Source organism: Archocentrus centrarchus, chromosome 10 (genome assembly GCF_007364275.1).
Source record: "Archocentrus centrarchus isolate MPI-CPG fArcCen1 chromosome 10, fArcCen1, whole genome shotgun sequence".
In the NCBI taxonomy this organism is placed as follows: Eukaryota; Metazoa; Chordata; class Actinopteri; order Cichliformes; family Cichlidae; genus Archocentrus; species Archocentrus centrarchus.
The window spans coordinates 19,394,622-19,411,492 of record NC_044355.1 but is presented as its reverse complement, the minus strand read 5'-3'; the positions used below and the strand labels follow the sequence as shown (position 1 = coordinate 19,411,492).

The 16,871-nt window shown below is 40.6% G+C and overlaps 2 protein-coding genes across 3 annotated transcripts; one reads left to right on the top strand and one right to left on the bottom strand.

Moving 5' to 3' along the window:
- Positions 1-3,347: 3,347 nt before the first annotated feature.
- On the top strand, positions 3,348-5,110 carry fgf1a (fibroblast growth factor 1a). Of its 2 annotated transcripts, XM_030738798.1 has the most exons (4): positions 3,348-3,591; positions 4,303-4,406; positions 4,701-4,792; positions 4,877-5,110. In XM_030738798.1, exons 1-4 carry the CDS (start codon positions 3,423-3,425, stop codon positions 4,890-4,892), a joined length of 381 nt encoding a protein of 126 aa, XP_030594658.1. In that variant the 5' UTR covers positions 3,348-3,422; the 3' UTR covers positions 4,893-5,110. The 2 variants fall into 2 exon arrangements, with proteins under 2 accessions (XP_030594658.1, XP_030594657.1); XM_030738797.1 differs by having other exon boundaries at positions 4,701-5,110.
- A 1,112-nt stretch (positions 5,111-6,222) lies between these two features.
- ndfip1 (Nedd4 family interacting protein 1) lies at positions 6,223-16,508 on the bottom strand. Its single transcript, XM_030738795.1, has 8 exons — positions 16,324-16,508; positions 15,367-15,460; positions 11,733-11,872; positions 11,507-11,594; positions 11,134-11,258; positions 10,379-10,445; positions 10,139-10,247; positions 6,223-7,609 (listed from the first exon to the last, which is right to left on the bottom strand). The coding sequence occupies exons 1-7, from the start codon at positions 16,357-16,359 to the stop codon at positions 10,141-10,143; spliced, it is 657 nt and encodes a 218-aa protein (XP_030594655.1). The 5' UTR covers positions 16,360-16,508; the 3' UTR covers positions 6,223-7,609; positions 10,139-10,140.
- Between the last annotated feature and the right edge of the window lie 363 nt (positions 16,509-16,871).

The following is a 16,871-nucleotide window of genomic DNA, read 5'->3' as shown; positions in this document are numbered from 1 at the left end:
TTTTTTAATGAAGCCGTGCCAGATGTGTCCACTCTCTGTGGCTGCAGCTTCATATTTATGTAGAGATGAGTGATTTTAAGAGTACTGGTCAAAATGTCAGTGTGTTCCTTTCGAACTGAACAGTTTGTATGATAGACGGCTTGTGGATGGAGCACGTCAGATCAGGCATCGGCCTCTCCGCTCCTGTGACGCCCTGTAGGCAACTTGTCTAGTGTCTGTGTGTCTTGCATGTTTGTTTGCCATTATGTTCGAGCCCCAGCATTAAAAAAGCACTTGGCATCGGTCACCTCATAGAGACCCTTCGCAGTCAGAGACTCCCCAGCATTCTGACTGGGGATGCAGGCAAAATGGATCCTTTTATTCTCTGGGAACTATTTCAGTGCCAAACTCCTGTTTTGCCTGTTTTCAGTGATGCTGAAAGTTGGTCAGTATTTGTATGAGAAGAGGAAACAAGCCCAAGCTTTGAAGCTTATCATTTTTTTCCTTAAATAAGGGAAAAAAGTCCTGAAATAACTGCACTTCGGTCCACTGGATAGGCGTCATGATTAATTGGTGACTGAGTTTTATTTCTGACACAGGTGTGGAATCATACATGTTAATGTTTGTGTGTAAGTGGGAATTTGACATGTATTCGGACATTTTCGTTAGTCAGCTTGTGTGATTAGCTCGTCATCAGCGTCTCCTAACCCCGACGTGTTTGGGTTGAAAGCAGTTTTTTTTTTTTTTTTTTTTTTAAATACAAATGTGACCCTTAAAGGAGGAATTCATTTAGCTCATTCGTATATATTTAAATATGAAAAACGTCAAATTGTTCAGTGGCTGATTTTTAGCCCCACAACAAATCTAAAAGCACTTAGAAATTTCTCTCCCACTCTCAGGTTAATTAAACTGTCTGGTTCACACAGTGTGAAGCTGTCTGTGCTCAGTGCTGACACTAAAAACCAAAAACTGTTTGGATTTCCCCAAATGTCTTTTTGATGTTTGTTGCCCCACCCCCACCCCCACCCAAGATAAAAATGTAATAGATGAGAATAATTTTAGGAGTCTGCTGCCACCAGCATCATTCACACTGCGGCTCAGACACCAGATGCTTATCATTTTTCTCTGAGGTTTAATTTAAATAGTTGGAAACCACCTTCGGTTACTTTCACATTCAGTGTAGTCAAATCTCTTCTGCTGCTGCTCTTCATTTAAACAGGTATATAGATATAGATATATAGATATATATATAAAGAGAGATCTATAGAAAGAGCGATAAAATCGCACACTTGCCTCTTCTTGCTCAAAAATGTATTCTGTGTACTTGTACATTTTTGAGGAGGACAACTGAATATGCAATAGAAACACCACCACCATAACAACATTACTTCCTTGTTTTCCTTCATTTCTTTCCTATATAAGCTATTTGCATCCAGGAGACTCACTTTGTTCTCTGCAGGCCAGCGTTTCAGGATATTCAGGAAATAATCAGTCCACCCAGGTTGCACACAAAATTTTAAAAAAAGCCTATTAGATGTTTGACTACAAGGTGACCAAAGCAGGTGCAGACAGGACAAATGTACACTTCTTTGTTTTTTCCTTCTTTTTACTCTAATGGGGAGGCTTTGGTCAGATTGTATAATACTGTGAGTAAGGTAGGAGTCAGTCTATTTCACACACAAACTGTTTGTGAAAGTAATCAACCAGCTTGAATCTAAAAAAAAAAAAAGAAAAGAGAAAAAAAAGATTTGCACTACCCAAATATTGTTTGAAAATCTATTTTATATAAAACATATGCAGACATTAACTTTTGAAAATTATCAAGGGCAGATCATGTTTCACTGGTATATGCTTTCTTTAAAGAGCTTTTTTTTTTTTTTTTGCTTCAAACCAGTTTAATATGTACATATAATCCATTGTAAAGAAAAATGTGGTGTACTTGTCTCCAGATAAGAGTTTTTCAGTACCTCCCCTCTGTATTATTTCCACTCTGTAGTGTGACTCCTGTTGATATTTTCCCTCCATTGATTAAAGGTCAAACCTTTAACGTCTTTGTGTGGTACTTGTCAAAAAAAAAAAAAAATGTATGATGAGGTTTGCCATCTGTGGCACATGAACTGTGGTAATGGCAGCGCTCGGTGCAAGGCCACTTTTCATGCTCACAGCAAAGCACTGCATCAAATAAACATGCTTTTCCATTCTGACACCTGGTTTATTGACTGCTCAGATTCACTGGAAGTAAAGCTGTTTTTATGTGAAATTCAATGTTGGCTTAAAACTTAAGGCAGACCCAATCAAGACTATGTAAAATTTATTTATTGGCTAAGCTGCTCATTTATAAAACCAGCCTTCCACAGTGGCAAAGATGGTGGCAGAAGTATAACTTCCAGTGGGGGAATAAAGCCTTTTAAAACCTCATTTTAGGGCAAAATCAGCAAACTTTTAAGGTGATTCACTGGTGATTCTTTATGGTGCAGGAGAGCATTTAAATCAATAACTAGTGAAATAAGTGTGAGGTTTAATTTCAAAATTGCTGCTGAGAAGCAAGACTTAACCCCTAGAAGTAGGAACAGGTCACAGTGAGCATATCTAGCTGTGAAAATGAGACAATCACATATATTTAGACACACCTTGGACCCCCTTCTGCCTTCAGATCTGCTTTAATTCGTTATGGCAGAGATTCAACAAGGTGCTGGAAACATTCTTCAGAGATTTTGGTCGATATTGACATGACAGCATCACACAGCTGCTACAGATTTGTCAGCTGCAGATCCGTGATATGAATCTCCTGTTGTAGCACATGCAGAAGGTGATCTGGTGACTGTGAAGGCCATTTGAGTGCAGTGAACTCACCATCATGATCTAGAAACCAGTTGGAGATGATCTGAGGTTTGTGACATGGTGCAAACAAAAATTGTCATATTGAATTATGAATAATAAATTATATTTTAAAAAAACCAAAAATTTTTTGTCGTTTACTATAAAATAGAATTAAATATGCTGTAGCAACTGCAGTCCCACCTCTAGGATATAGCTATTAAGTAATTAGCTGCCTCCCAGGAAATGTGATTAAAGAAACATGTTGCTAAAAACATGAATAAAGGTTGTGTCCTTATTGCATATTGCTTTACTCGTCACTGATAACTGAGCTGTGTAGACTCGATAAACAAGTAAAGCAGAAAGCAACTCGTTGAACTCACACAGGGTGTTTAAAAAGCTGTTTTGAAGTCAAAAATGGGCACTGAAGTTACTCCATTCCTCCAGTTGGAGCTTGACCAGGCGTCGGGAGCGCGCATCTAGCTGCTTGTGTGGTCTCGCGCTCGTTCACAGCCACATCAACACCTGACCACTGCAGGGGGCCCTGAGAATTTCCACTGGACACCGACCCCCGATTCACAAGCCCCCGCCCGCCCTGCTGCAGAGTGGTGTTTCCTCTGAGCAGGATGGCTGATGGAGACATGGTGGAGAATCAGTCCGTGGGGGACAGCGGCCCGCTGCTGCTGAGCGACTACCGGCGACTTACTCGGCTGTACTGCATGAATGGCGGATATCACCTTCAGATCCTCCCCGATGGGACGGTGCAGGGCCAGAGGGATGAGAGCGACGCTCACAGTAAGGCTGCAGCGCTCTGCGCGCTTTAACATCCAGGTCAGGCCTGCAGCATGACGCGTTCACTTCCTCTGCTGCAGGTGCAGGTTAAAGCGCCATGTGTCCGATAAAAATGAATAAAAAATTTAGGGTGCGGGGTGGGAGAGTGAAATGAAGGATAACCCCCCCACCCCCTAGAAAGTCTGGGTCACCCCTGGTCTGTGATTTCGCTTTAAATGTATTTATGAACGTAGATGGAGTCGTTGGTTTTCTGTGCATGAGCAAACATGCAGAAGTAGAAGAAAAGTTTAACCACAGGAGCGCCGCGGTGATACGATCTGTTTTCTGCAGAGGCTTCAGTGAAACCGGTATTTCTGCCCCTGAAAAGGTGGAAACTGACAAAAACAAAAAACCCTGAGACATATCAGCCATCAGATACCTGAGTCCTCTGCCTCCTCTCTTGCAGATTGCTTCTTTTTCTTACTCTGTGTTACACTGCAGGTGGATGCTGCTGATTCAAAGAAAGTAGAGAACCAGCAGGAGAAAAGAAGATTACCATTGGCCCTCTTTCTGCTGGAATATTTAAAGTTTTCTGGTGTAGAATCTGCTGTGTTGGTGACCTTTTTACACTGAAGCCTCTGAGCCAACTGATCAGGCAGCCATCATTTATGTATTCAGGTTTTTGCCTGTTTATGTTATTTCTTTAAATTAGATTCCAACTTTTTGTCCTTTCAGCTGTTTTAAAGCTCAGAGCCGTGGACAGAGGCGTGGTGGTCATTCAAGGAACTGAAGCCAGCAGATATTTAGCCATGAGCGGTGAAGGCCGTTTGTACAGTTCAGTGAGTATTGATTTGATGTATATTAAATATTTGTGCAAGAAAGACAAAACAGCAACCACATGAGCAATTAACACAACACATCACACATTTATTCATTTCATCATCTTTAATTATATAAGAGGGAGATTGTGCAGTTAATACAATTAACACTGAATATACTTTAGCTGCAGCTGTGATATTTGCTCTGAATATTTAATTGCTGCCATCCAAACCTACTTTAAAATTTGAAATGTTTCATCTCAGACCGAGTTCACCTGAGATGTTATTTGAAATGTTTTTGCATCTCTCTGTCAGCCCACAGTAACTGATGAATGCTACTTCCTGGAGAGACTGGAGGAGAACCACTACAACACATATCAGCCGCAGAAGTACCAGGACAAGAGCTGGTACGTAGCTCTGAAAAAGAACGGAAAGCCTAAACTCGGTCCGAGAACCCACATCGGACAGAAAGCCATCTTCTTTATCCCCAGGCAGCTGAATGACTGAAGGAGCAAAACACACAGATACCTCAACCACAAAGGGTCAGAAATACATACTGTATCCTGTAAATGATCAATCAGACCACTAATGAGACATGGTGGAACTCAAGAGATAATAAATCCTGATAGAAATAAAGTGTAGCAGCAGTCTGTTTAGTTCTGATTCATGACCAAATACAGATCAAAGGTCTCATTATTTTAATAAAAATGCATCAGATCTATAAACTCCTCATATCGCTTTGATTTTATTTGGTAGCATGTCGTCTTAGTGCACAGAAGAAAGACATTTAAAGAGCAAACATGAAAACGGTAACCTGCAGTTTAATGTGAATTTGTGCTTCTCAGAGGAATTCAAGAAAGGTTTTCTGGGATGAGTAAAAAAATATATATATAATACCACTAAATATATCACAAAAAAAACCCCAAACCCTTTGGGAATAGCATTAGCTGGTTCAGTGGAGGCTATGCCCTCTCGTACTTTCACTTTTCTGTAATCTTTGTTTTGCTCTTGAGATGTTTCGGTTGGCTGGAAATGCTGCTGAGCTTGAAGCCTGAAAAATAACTTCAGCTTTCCCAGAAGTGTGGCTTCAGGTTCATATTTCCAGCAGTTACACATTGCTGCCACTAGAAGCCGCCATTGCGCAAAATCACTTCCCCCAAACAAATCAATGGACACATTTTTCTTTGCAACATTTTAACTTACAACCCCTAAATTACACATCCCTGACCTATGAGTTAACCTCTTTAATTATACTTATTAAAGCTTCGTCTGTCTGCTTACGCTCTTAACCACCTTATGCAAGAACTCTTTATAACCGTCATCTCTGTAGTTTAACTTAAATATCCTGCAATGTTATCTGTACTTTATGTAAAGTGTGCACACACCTATTTTATTTTGGTCTTTTGTATTTTATTGAGCCAGTGAGCCATCTGTTCTATTCTACTGAGCTCTTTGGAGCCATTTTATGTTTAGATGTTTTATTAGATTTTTTTATTGAGCTACTTATTACCATATTTAATTTTGTTCATTTTTACCTGGTTGAGCCACTTTATTTTTTGCATTAGCTGTTCTTCTATTTCTGTTGGAACACATTAATGAAGCATACAGTGGATATAAAGAGTCTACACAGCTCAAAGTGCCAGTTTTATGATGTAAAGAACAAAAGAGTTTGTGTCCATAAACCTGTGTAATTTGACTGAAAAACACATTTTTAAGGGGGAAAAATAAAACTAAAAATATCAAATATTGTGGCTGCACACCCTCCTATAATTGGGGCATCATCTGAGTAGGTGGTGTTTCATAAGACATCAGTCAAGAAACCAGGAAACTCAGGAGGTGCATTTAAAGTGACATTTATTTAACACTAAACAGTTTCTGTACAATTTGATAACAACAAAAACCCCAGGCTGCAGCTCTACACCACACTGAAAGAAGCATAACTGGTCTGTAATGAAAGCCATGGCAGAAGTTATGAACTGATGATTCAAGCGTCATTAGAAAACATCCTGCACCACCTGTTTTATGTGTCTGACTTAATCTAATGATGGGAACGTCCTTATTGTGTCTAAAAGTGCACCTGCATTAAACATTCTTTGATAATAATTAATACCCACAAGAGAGCAAACTTCTTACATAATATGAAGAATTAAGAAATAATCATCAATTAAATCTTAAGGCAAAAACCCACCTGGAAATCAAATACAAGTTCATTTTTATGCTCTGAGATCCTGGCAGAGCTGTTCCTCTGACAGTGAGTGGATGTGGAGCCCACTGCCTCTCTGAGGAGTCACTCAGAGGTCACACTGTTACATCTAATTGAGTTTTGTGAGGACATGGACCAGAAAATGTGCTCATATGCCCATAAATTAAAAAAAAATCCTCTTAGTTGCTTGCCAGTGCCAAAACAAACAAACAAACAAAATTTAACATCCTTTCAACTGTCAGAGCAGCTCCAGGGTTCCTTACTAGACATTTGAGCCCATCAGGCTGCTGCCCATCTTCTCTTCTAAGATCACATGTGTAACTTGAATTCTCTTCCCAGGTTGGAGTTTTACCAGATTTAATGCACAACAAAACATTTAAACAGGCAAAATCATGGATGACTTTTTGCTGTGTCTGAATCACAAGCAGGTATGTTCTATGATGACAGTTTCTAACAGCTGCAGACAACACTGTCCCCTCCTGGCAACACCGCTGAAAGCCAACAGGTGAGTGGCGGATGTGGTCATGTGTACATTAGCATTTACAGTCTAAAGAAAGTTTGCAGTTTTTTAAGTGTATCTAAAGAGAGCGTAATAGAACCTTGAAGTGCAGATTATAAAGTGTGTTGCATGCTATGGCAAGTCTACAGAGTGTTACGCTAATTAATACCTGCTGGCTTTAAGTGTCACCAACATGAGACTCTCCCTATTTATTGACCTTAAGGGCAGATGCATGCTCGTATGCTACCATCAAATGATATAAGGCATTACTTATACATTACAGACAGATGTAAATAGCACTTAACATTCGCCACTAATGAGTACACTGAGGGACTATTACTGTTTACCATTTGCCATTAATAAAGTTTCAAAACAAAAGAAAACAAGTGATATAATTCCTGATTATTTTTTTTTTAATTGACTCGAGTCGTCTTCATCTGGAACTCATCTGGCTGATTTCTTCGTTAAGTGTCTTCACTTTTATTTTAAACTCCTCTTCTTCACATCCAGCTCTTCCTCATCCTGAATTTGACATAGGAATATGAAATTTAAAAAAAGGTGACCTAACACTGGATAATTTTTTATAGAAATCACTCCTAACTTCACCCTGAGGAAATTTAACTTCTTTAATAACAGGGCTGCCCACTGAGCTATTACAAAAACACAGTTTAATGCATTTAAAATCATTTTTGTTGATACAATTTTAAGTGTGCACTTCAGTTTCTCTCTTCAGTGACGTGACATCTTAATGAGATGCTGCTTCAACATTAACCTACAAGGCCAACGGATTCTCACAAGATCATGAGAGAGAATCCATCACAAACCTGTTTCTGAACCACAGTCGCACGGACCAATCAGCAGCTGCCAACATCAGCGTTTCCTCTTCAGCTGAGTTGGAAGCCAAGGGGAAATTTTTCACACATGCAGACTGAAGGAAATGCGTGTGACAATCCAGTCGTCTGCAGTCAGACCGAACACTGAGCAGATGCCTTGTGCAAAGACTGGAGAGGTCCTCCTGCACGCTCACCTCAACTGAATGCAGGACTTTCAGTAGTGAGAGCACATCTGAAGTGTGCTGCATGTGAGAACAGGCAACTTTGTATAATGTAGCGGCTACAGTTTCTCTCCTCTGTGTGAAAGGGGGGAGGGGCGGTGTTATTTGAGCTGATGGCAACTTGTTAGTCTAATGCAAGTGCAACACTTTCCCAACAAGTGGTAATTTATCTCATAGATTACTGGATACCGACTGAAGCCAAGTGTCTGCGAGTCTGAGTAAACATGCTGCTGGGTTAAATCTACACTGCAGGTAACACAAACGCCTCTGAAACTCTACACCGTAATCTGACATCTACCTCCCTGAAACTACGCATCACGGTCAATGCAGCCCACAACTATTGTGATTGGCCTGTTTGGTAGTGTAGATTTTTCCCATTTCCAGCTACTTTCTCACCGCAGTTGTTGATTGGATCAATGAGGAAATGATAATTGCCGCTTTAACATAAGTCCTTAAGACTGCTGAAACTGGGACTGGGTGTGAGGGAAGCTACAAGAAAGTGGGAAAAACTTGAGGGACAAATATGTTTGTCTCTGGGGGGAAAAAAACTGACCACAATAAAGAGTGGGGTCCCAGGAGGGATTTTATTTGTTTCCCTCATGGCTGGCATATAAAACACCCGGACACGACCAAAAAAAATTTACAACACACAAATAAGCAGGAATGCTGGCAACGGCGTCGGCCACTAACATTGATTCACTGCAGAAGTCGTTACAGCTGACATCCAGCAAACAGGAGGAAAGGCTTTAATCCTAAGAACTTACAAAGAATAACACACTCCTGATGTGTTTGCAATCCACTACTGTGTGTCATTAACTTAATATTCTGTCCCACAGGTTGTGTTTTAACTTGTCTCTATATTTTCTCCTTTGTCCCCTCATTCCTTTATCAGCAGACCGCTGCCCTGCTCTGAGCCTGGTTCTGCCGGAGGCCTCTTCCTGTTAAAAGGGAGTTCTTCCTTCACACTGCCAACAAGTGCTTGTCCATAGTGGATCATAGTGTTGGGTTTCTCTTCTATTACTGTAGGATCTCTACATTGGGATCTAAAGCGCCTCAAAGCGACTGCTGTTGTGAATTTTTGCTAAAAAAAAAAAGAAAAAACTGAACTGAATGAAACAAAAATAGTGATGGGTCAGGAGGATGGTAGGTGGTGGTAGGTATTGCTGCTGCTTTGGACCACCCACCCTAAAATAGTTAACTAAGGGGAAATGCTGAGTGTCCAAGCCATACATGCACATCCAGCAGTTAAAGGGGTGCAGGAACAAGGACGATAGCAGTAAAAAAAGACAGTCCGCACACCAGAACGCTCCTGGGAAAAAAGTATTTTTAATTGCCTTCAAAGTATAGTAACGTTTCGGGCATCCATACCCTTCTCCTGAAATGCTGACTGTCCTCACATAAAAACATGTCTGGAGAGTGTTTCTATACTACAAGAAGTACAAAGAACCCGACTGGCTGATTTCTACCTGGCTGCGCTGACAGCGGTCTGTGGATCTGATCTGGCTGAATCTCACCTGTAATGAACAGCCAGTTATTTTTGCCAAGTGCCTGCGTTTTTCCAAAGGGCGACTTCCCTGCTGGTTCTGTGTCATGCACCATCTGGAGCATCAGGTAAGTTTGATCACAGAGACAGGTGTTGACTGAGGTTGCGCTGTGCGCCATGTAGCAGCAAAGTCAGAGGACAGAGCTTACACGGTGTACAGATGCCACATGAAGTAGCAGGTTTTATGCTTAATCTCGTTTATCTGGAAATCTAACAGCAGCATTCAATGACGAAAGCTTATTTTAATCTTTTCATTTTTCATTTGGGGCATGTTGTTTAGCTGCCTTAGAGGGCAGATGTGCTGATTTCTGTGCTCTGCATTTAGCTGAACAACCAGCCAATCATAAATCAGTCTAAAACAGACTAAGTTGCCATCCAGTGATGATGAACCAGACAGACACTTGGTAGGCGGTTGAGTAATGCTAGATATTTTCTTCTTAATCTACACACCTACCTCTAATAGATGAAGAGTACCCTTGTTCGAGGGAGGGTGGCGTAAGTGGGATCGGCCAATTTACGCACTCTGGAGTAGTTCACAAAGCCTCTGATAAACAGCATAAAGCCTGGAGTCCAAACAGAAGACAGATTCAATGATCACACAACAGCCAAGTCTAACTGTGAGGGGGGAATAATAATAATAATAATAATAATAGGAAAATCCAAGTATATTTATACAGTGTTATCTTTCACTCACCGAGTGCCAGGAACACCCACCACAACCAATACTGCCCATCAAAGTAACCAGGGAAATAGGTCGAAAACTGCAGAGATACAAGTTTCAATCAAACAATAAGAAATACTGTCCTACTGAGAAACACACATTATAAGATACATTATTTCACAAAGCTGCCACAGCAGATCTATATGTATGTTAACTTTCTGCAGACTGTACACCAGACGCAACCCTCCTATTTATCAGGGCTTGGGACTGGTACTAGTACAATAGGTTGTGACCCCTGATGGTGGGTCTGTGTCTCCTCCTGTTCTTGAACTAGAGGTCTTTTGTGTGCATAGCAAATGTGTTAACCCCTCATTTTTTCTTTAGAAAGATGCTACCGTGTGAAGGCTGTTTGTCATTTTGACAGATCAGAACAATGAGCGTGATTATCGTAGCATTACATAATTCACATGCAGCCTTTTCAGGAACATCTGCAGCTCCGGTCGCCTGTTTTTAAGGCGACATCAAACACTACTCTGTAGAATCCTGCTTCAAAGTCTTACAGCACATCTCTGACCAGTCACCCTCCTGCAGCATAAGCAGCAGCGGTCACTTCAGGTGTTTTTGGAAAATTAAGTGCTGTTAAATTAACATTAAACAATTCAAATTAAAAAGCTAATAAATTATAGTAACATTTTTTTCCACCCTGTGACAATTACGAAGAGTATTGCAACCTCTGATTATGTAGGAGTAATCGAGTCTATGCTGTGTATTCAGTGTGTGGCTCTTACCCTGACAATAAGAACCCATTTGATGAGTGACAGGCCAAAGCCTGAGATGGCCCCATATCGACCGGCGGCTGATGTGGTCAAACAGAACGACAAGAAGAAGCCAATCCAGTTGAAGAGGAATGCCACTGGTAGCAGAAAGATAGTAATTAATAGAAGGAAGGATCCTTTATTTTCAGGCTGGCACAAACCCTTCCACTGCTCCGTCTCCTCAAAACAAACTTCACTGCAAACAGTATGCATTTACCAGCATTAATAAAAAGCAACTGAACAACAAAAGTTAAATGAGGGGAGAGTGAATTTTGTCCTTGATCAGTCAGCAGATTTACATCAAGTTAGTTTATTGTTACTGTGTCAAAAATCAGCTGTTTCTTACTGAAGAAAGTGAGCATGAAGATGCCGTCATTTCCTATTCGCAGCTGGTCGGCATCATCAAAGTCATCTCTGGCCACAAAGTCTTCCTCCTGCAGTAACAACAACAAAAAAAAAACATGTTCAAATTATAAATTAAAGAAACTTCTGTTTACCTCAGGCTTGTTTTAGTGTTTTGTATATGACAACACTAAGTCATTAGAAATGACGACTGAGAACAAGACGGGTACCGTGACTCGTCCAGCGACCAGGGGGATGGCAGCCTCTGCTTTGCTTCTCTCGGCTTCGTCATAGGAGGGCAAAGTGGTGGCAACGCTGTAGGACGGAGGGTTGGGAAATCTTCCTCCATCTTCCTTGTATTCAAAGAAAGCTGTAGGAATAACAAGCACAAAATAAACTAATTAACTAACTGTAATAATTACCTTCCTGGGAAGCTGATGATGTGTAGAAAATGTATCACAGTGTAGCTGAAATTTTCTCCTTGCTCCACTTTTATACTACAGCAAATATTTCCATTATCAATTAATCTTTTAGTTTTTTATTAAGTAAATGTGTGCTCTTTAAACTAAAAAATAACAATAACACACATTCAAGAATACAACCAAGTGTCCAAAAAAATGTAAAAGGCAAAATTAATTATTAAGGTCACAGAGGTGTCCCATGAAAACAAAACTAAAGCTGTATTTTATCATCCACAAAACCTACAATGTGATTCTGATATACACTAATTGGACACTATATTAGGTACACGTGTTCAATTGCTCATATAAACCAATCACATGGCAGCAACTCAGTGCATGGTCAAGACAACCTGTTGAAGTTCAAACTGAGCATCAAATGAGGAATGAAGATTATTTTAAAGACACTTTGAATGTGGCATGGTTGCTGATGCCACACTGAGTACTTGAAGCAGACGGGCTACAGCAGCAAAAGACCACACCACGTGCCACTCCTGTCAGCTAAGAGCAGGAAATTCACACAGGTCCACCAAAACTGGACACTGAAGATTGGAAAAAACATTGCCTGATCTCATAAGTCTCAGTTTCTGCTGCAACATTCAGATGGTAGGGTCAGAACAACATGAAAACATGGCCCCATCCTGCCTTGTATAAACAGTTCAGGCTGCTGATGGTGGCGTAATGTTGTGGGGGATGTTTTAACACACTAATGAGAACTTGTTTAAATGCTACAGCCTGAGTATTAATGTTGACCATATCTATCCCTTTATGACCCCATAAAGTGTACCCATTTTCTGATGGCTGCTTCCAGCAGGATAACACCATGTCACAAAGCTCAGATCATCTCCAACTGGTTTCTTGAACAGTGAGTTCACTGCACTCAAATGGCCTCCACAGTCACCAGATCTCCATCCAGCAGAGCACCTTTAGGATCTGGTGGAACGAGAGATCTGCTGCACAAATCTGCAGCAACTGTCTGACCCCCATCATGTCATATGGACCAAAATCTCTCAGGTTCTAGCATCTTGCTGAATTTGAGCCATGAAGAATGAAATCAGTTCTGAAGGAAATAGGGACAACTTAGTACTACCGGGGTGTACCTAATAAAGTGGACATCGAGTGTATTTTGTTTTAGGAGCAAACAGTTTAGATTTCAGTAGTACTAAATGTGGATCAACAATTTATAAAATAATTTACTGTAAATTTAAATGAATACTTTTGGGGCTGCTGTAAACTGAACTACAGTTTATAATTTTGGCATCTACAAACAGACAGAGCAGCCAGTGTGACGTCTTTAGGAACCTTCAGTGTGTGACCGAGAGACAGATGGTTCAAAACCATCCTCTAAAAAAGGTTTTGCTATGTTTAACATGTCCAACTGCTGACAAGCAAAAACCTTCTTTCACTTCCTTCAAAAATGAAAGCTGCAGCTGAGCTTTAGAAAACCAGAGCAGGGAGGGATGACTTACACAAAACATCAGTACAAGAAAGACATCAGCAATATATTGTATGCACCCACTAGGGTTTAATCCCGGGATCCGGGATTCCCGGGAAATGCGATCAGAACCATTTCCCGTTTCCCGGGAAACGTTAGACGGGAAACCGGGAAAAAAGTCGCGCGCGTCGATTTGACTTTCAGAAAGAAAAGAAAGCTTCAGAATGTTAAATTTAAGGAAATATTGAGAGAAGGGTTCGTTTAATGCGAAAAGCATTACTCTTCATTTCAGGCACGTTCAGCCTCCGTTTAAGGCTTCAGCTTCATCTCAAGCGTTTTAATAGAGGTATTACACAGTTGTGGTTTTTTCCTCTTTAATTTGTTGAAATCGTAGGCAATGTGTTTACCCTAAGGTATTTTGTATTATATAATTTTATATTATTATATATTGTTATATTGCATTATATAGCCTATAAAATACGCCTGCCCTGAACAATAAAGAAATATCTGTTTAACTTCGAGTGTTTCTTTTCCTCGTTTGCAGCCGCTTACTAACAATCATGAATTAGGATACGGGCCTAATGTGTGAAGAAATTATCATGAAATAGATTGCTTTAACATATTTCGCTTTTAAAATGGAGTTGAGTAAAATGTATATTTTTTAGGCTATAAGGATTGGCCAGTTTTTCAAAAGACGATTCACAGCGAACCTACTTTAACCCTCAGACACGGTGTTATAAATTTGCTGTTGCCAGAATGGCAATGACCAAGTCGTAGTGCATTACTCAAGGCCCTGTGTTATGCCATATTATAGTGTAGTACGGTAGTTAACTTTTCAATGACTATTACAGCGTTCCACTGGTGGAGATACAGTGTAACAGATGTCGCCACGACAGCGTGGCTGAGCCATTATCAATGCTGTGGAGATGAACCGTATTGTTTTGCACCAGCAGTTGTAAAATATCTTGGTATAATTCCATGTACAATGGAGGAATATTCGAATTATATTTGTTAAGGGAGTGTTGAGGAACGATACAACACCGCATAGCTCGAGCACTCGAATGTCGAGATGTAGGTTTTATTGCGTTAATCAAGCCAACGTTGCCCCCTACTGGGCATAACAGGACATAGCTGGAAAGCTACCTCTACAATATCACAATAGGTTAAGGCCGACACAGGCTACAGAAGGCCTAATTAAAATAAAAAAATAAATAAACTTTTTCCCGGGATTCCCGGGAAATGGCTCGTCATTTCCCGGGATTTGATTCATGTCATTTTCGGGAAAAATATTAAACCCTAGCACCCACTACTGATTATGCTCTTTACATACAAGCCTTTTATCTGGGTTGTTTGGCTGAGGTCCAGGAATACGCCTCTGTCTCGCTCAAACAGTAACAGCACTAAAACAGATCAATGGACTCATCCAGGAAGAGCTAAGGCTGCACCCGCATGGAACATGCTGACCCTTGGCCTCTTAAGAAGTGAGATTAGACACATGACAGAGACCGGAGACCTCCCCTGCACACAGCCTGCTCTGCCTTTATTCAACTTCATACAGTTATTTATGAAAAAAGACAATATGTAGTTTAGTGCACTTGACATATAGTACATCTGTACTGTTTTAAGATTTCAGTAAAAAAAATTATAACTCACTTATTTTTTGTCTGTATATGAATATTTATCTGCTCTTTAACATTATGTTTTATAAAACACAAGCAACACGGTGGAAACTGTCGGCAGAAAAGCTTCAACATCAAAGTGCTTTGTACAAGTCCAGGCAATGATCACATAGGAGGGGACTTCTCAAATTACAGCTATTAAAAAAAAAGCCAGTGTTCACAATATTTTGTGCTTCCTGCTTTTGAATTCAAACCTTTCATTTATAACTTTAGAATTGGGCTGCAGATGCACACACACGTGGAATTAAAAGATTAAAAATAGAGCAACGTGACAGCGTGTGACCATCCTAACCTGCATTTGCTGCAGCGATGCTGCTGTACGGTGGTGGGGCGTCCTGGGCAGGACCCTCCTGAGAAGGCTGGGCGGGCTCTTCCTCATTCACCAGCTGGAGAAACATTAATAGACAACAACACAAACTGGGTCTTGTATACAGTACACAGTCCTTTCAGATAACTAAACAACAGCAATTTGAGGAAATGAACAATTCTCTGTGCAGAAGAAAGGCCAAAATGATAGCATTTAAACTGTGTGATAGCAGATATTTGTCTGCCATGTTGTTTATAGCATGGCAACTATCCCCAGGGAAGATTTCTGGTTGTACTAGGCCATTATAGACAATTACATGAGTCATTAAACAGAGCCTGCCGTATGGATATATCAGCTCTGTCAGCCACTCCCCCAATACAGACTAGACCATCTGTTTTTAAATATTTACAAATATTCTCATTTATATAACATTATAACACAGTAACCTCTGATCATCACCAACGACACGCAGCCCGGGTTATATTTTCAACCGTGAACTGCTGATTTCAGACATTATTTGCGTATCAGCGCAGTGTGGAAGTTTATGCGAGCATGCAGCACCTTCACATTAACATTTACACCCTGATCCGTCTCTGGGGTTTCAGTCACACACAGGGAGGACTGGTCAGTAATCCAGGACAGTACTGGATCCAGTCTAGACACCAGACAGCACTCCTGCACAGGCCAGCACCGCCAGCTAATGCTAAACATGGCTAATTAGCTGCTAAATAAATGTGTCTCACACAGGTTTTAAATGATATATGATGAATATATGAGTATAAGAGTTGCAGTGTAAGAAATTCGATTTAATAAAAGCATAAAACAGGCTTCTCCACGTCGGGCCCGCCCGTAAACAAACGACGGCTCAGCTCGCTGTTTTGCACTCAGTGACAGGCTAATGCTGTTAGCCACATTTCAGCGTGTCTCCAGTCTGTTACCCACCTCCTGGTATCTGACGCTGCTGTTTTGTTCTGCCATGGTGGAAGAGGGGTGAAATGTCTGTAACGTCCTCCCCCCGAGTCTGCTGTGAAACTGAGTAATGCCAAAGGAATCTCGGAGACGAAGTAGCAAAGATAACACTGCCTCCTAGTCGGCCATCTCCTTCCTTCTCTGCTCCTGGCAGTAACTATGCTGATGCTGCGTTCAGCTGCGGTCGGAAACTACAACCCCCCCCCCCCCAGTTGTTGGCACATAAAACATCCCGCAGATACTAAATCACTGGGCTCATAAGCGCATAACCAGCTATGTTTTACTTAGTAAAGGGAAATCGCTGCAGTGTATATTAAGGCAAAGTCAAGTCATTAAAAAAAAGACTGGTGTAAAAGCAAAAATGTCAAAATGCGCTTTCTGATTCAAATTTTAAGTATTTAGAGTAAATTGCTTTTTCAAAGTGTAACAATACATTATATAACTAATGGTGAGCTAATGTGATGAGTAAGCAGCGTTTATATGTTTTGTTTTTATCAGTTTAGATATTTTCTATTGAGCAT

What these genes read in the sequence shown, in the direction of transcription:
- ndfip1 (XM_030738795.1), bottom strand. Translation starts at nt 16,359, where the DNA reads ATGGCAGAACAAAACAGCAGCGTCAGATACCAGGAG. An exon ending in GCAGCGTCAGATACCAGGAG is followed by an intron (nt 15,461 to 16,323) that starts GTGGGTAACAGA and finishes ATGTTTCTCCAG; the next exon opens with CTGGTGAATGAGGAAGAGCC. An exon ending in CATCGCTGCAGCAAATGCAG is followed by an intron (nt 11,873 to 15,366) that starts GTTAGGATGGTC and finishes TTATTCCTACAG; the next exon opens with CTTTCTTTGAATACAAGGAA.
- fgf1a (XM_030738797.1), top strand. Translation starts at nt 3,423, where the DNA reads ATGGCTGATGGAGACATGGTGGAGAATCAGTCCGTGGGGGACAGCGGC. An exon ending in GGATGAGAGCGACGCTCACA is followed by an intron (nt 3,592 to 4,302) that starts GTAAGGCTGCAG and finishes TTGTCCTTTCAG; the next exon opens with CTGTTTTAAAGCTCAGAGCC. An exon ending in AAGGCCGTTTGTACAGTTCA is followed by an intron (nt 4,407 to 4,700) that starts GTGAGTATTGAT and finishes TCTCTCTGTCAG; the next exon opens with CCCACAGTAACTGATGAATG.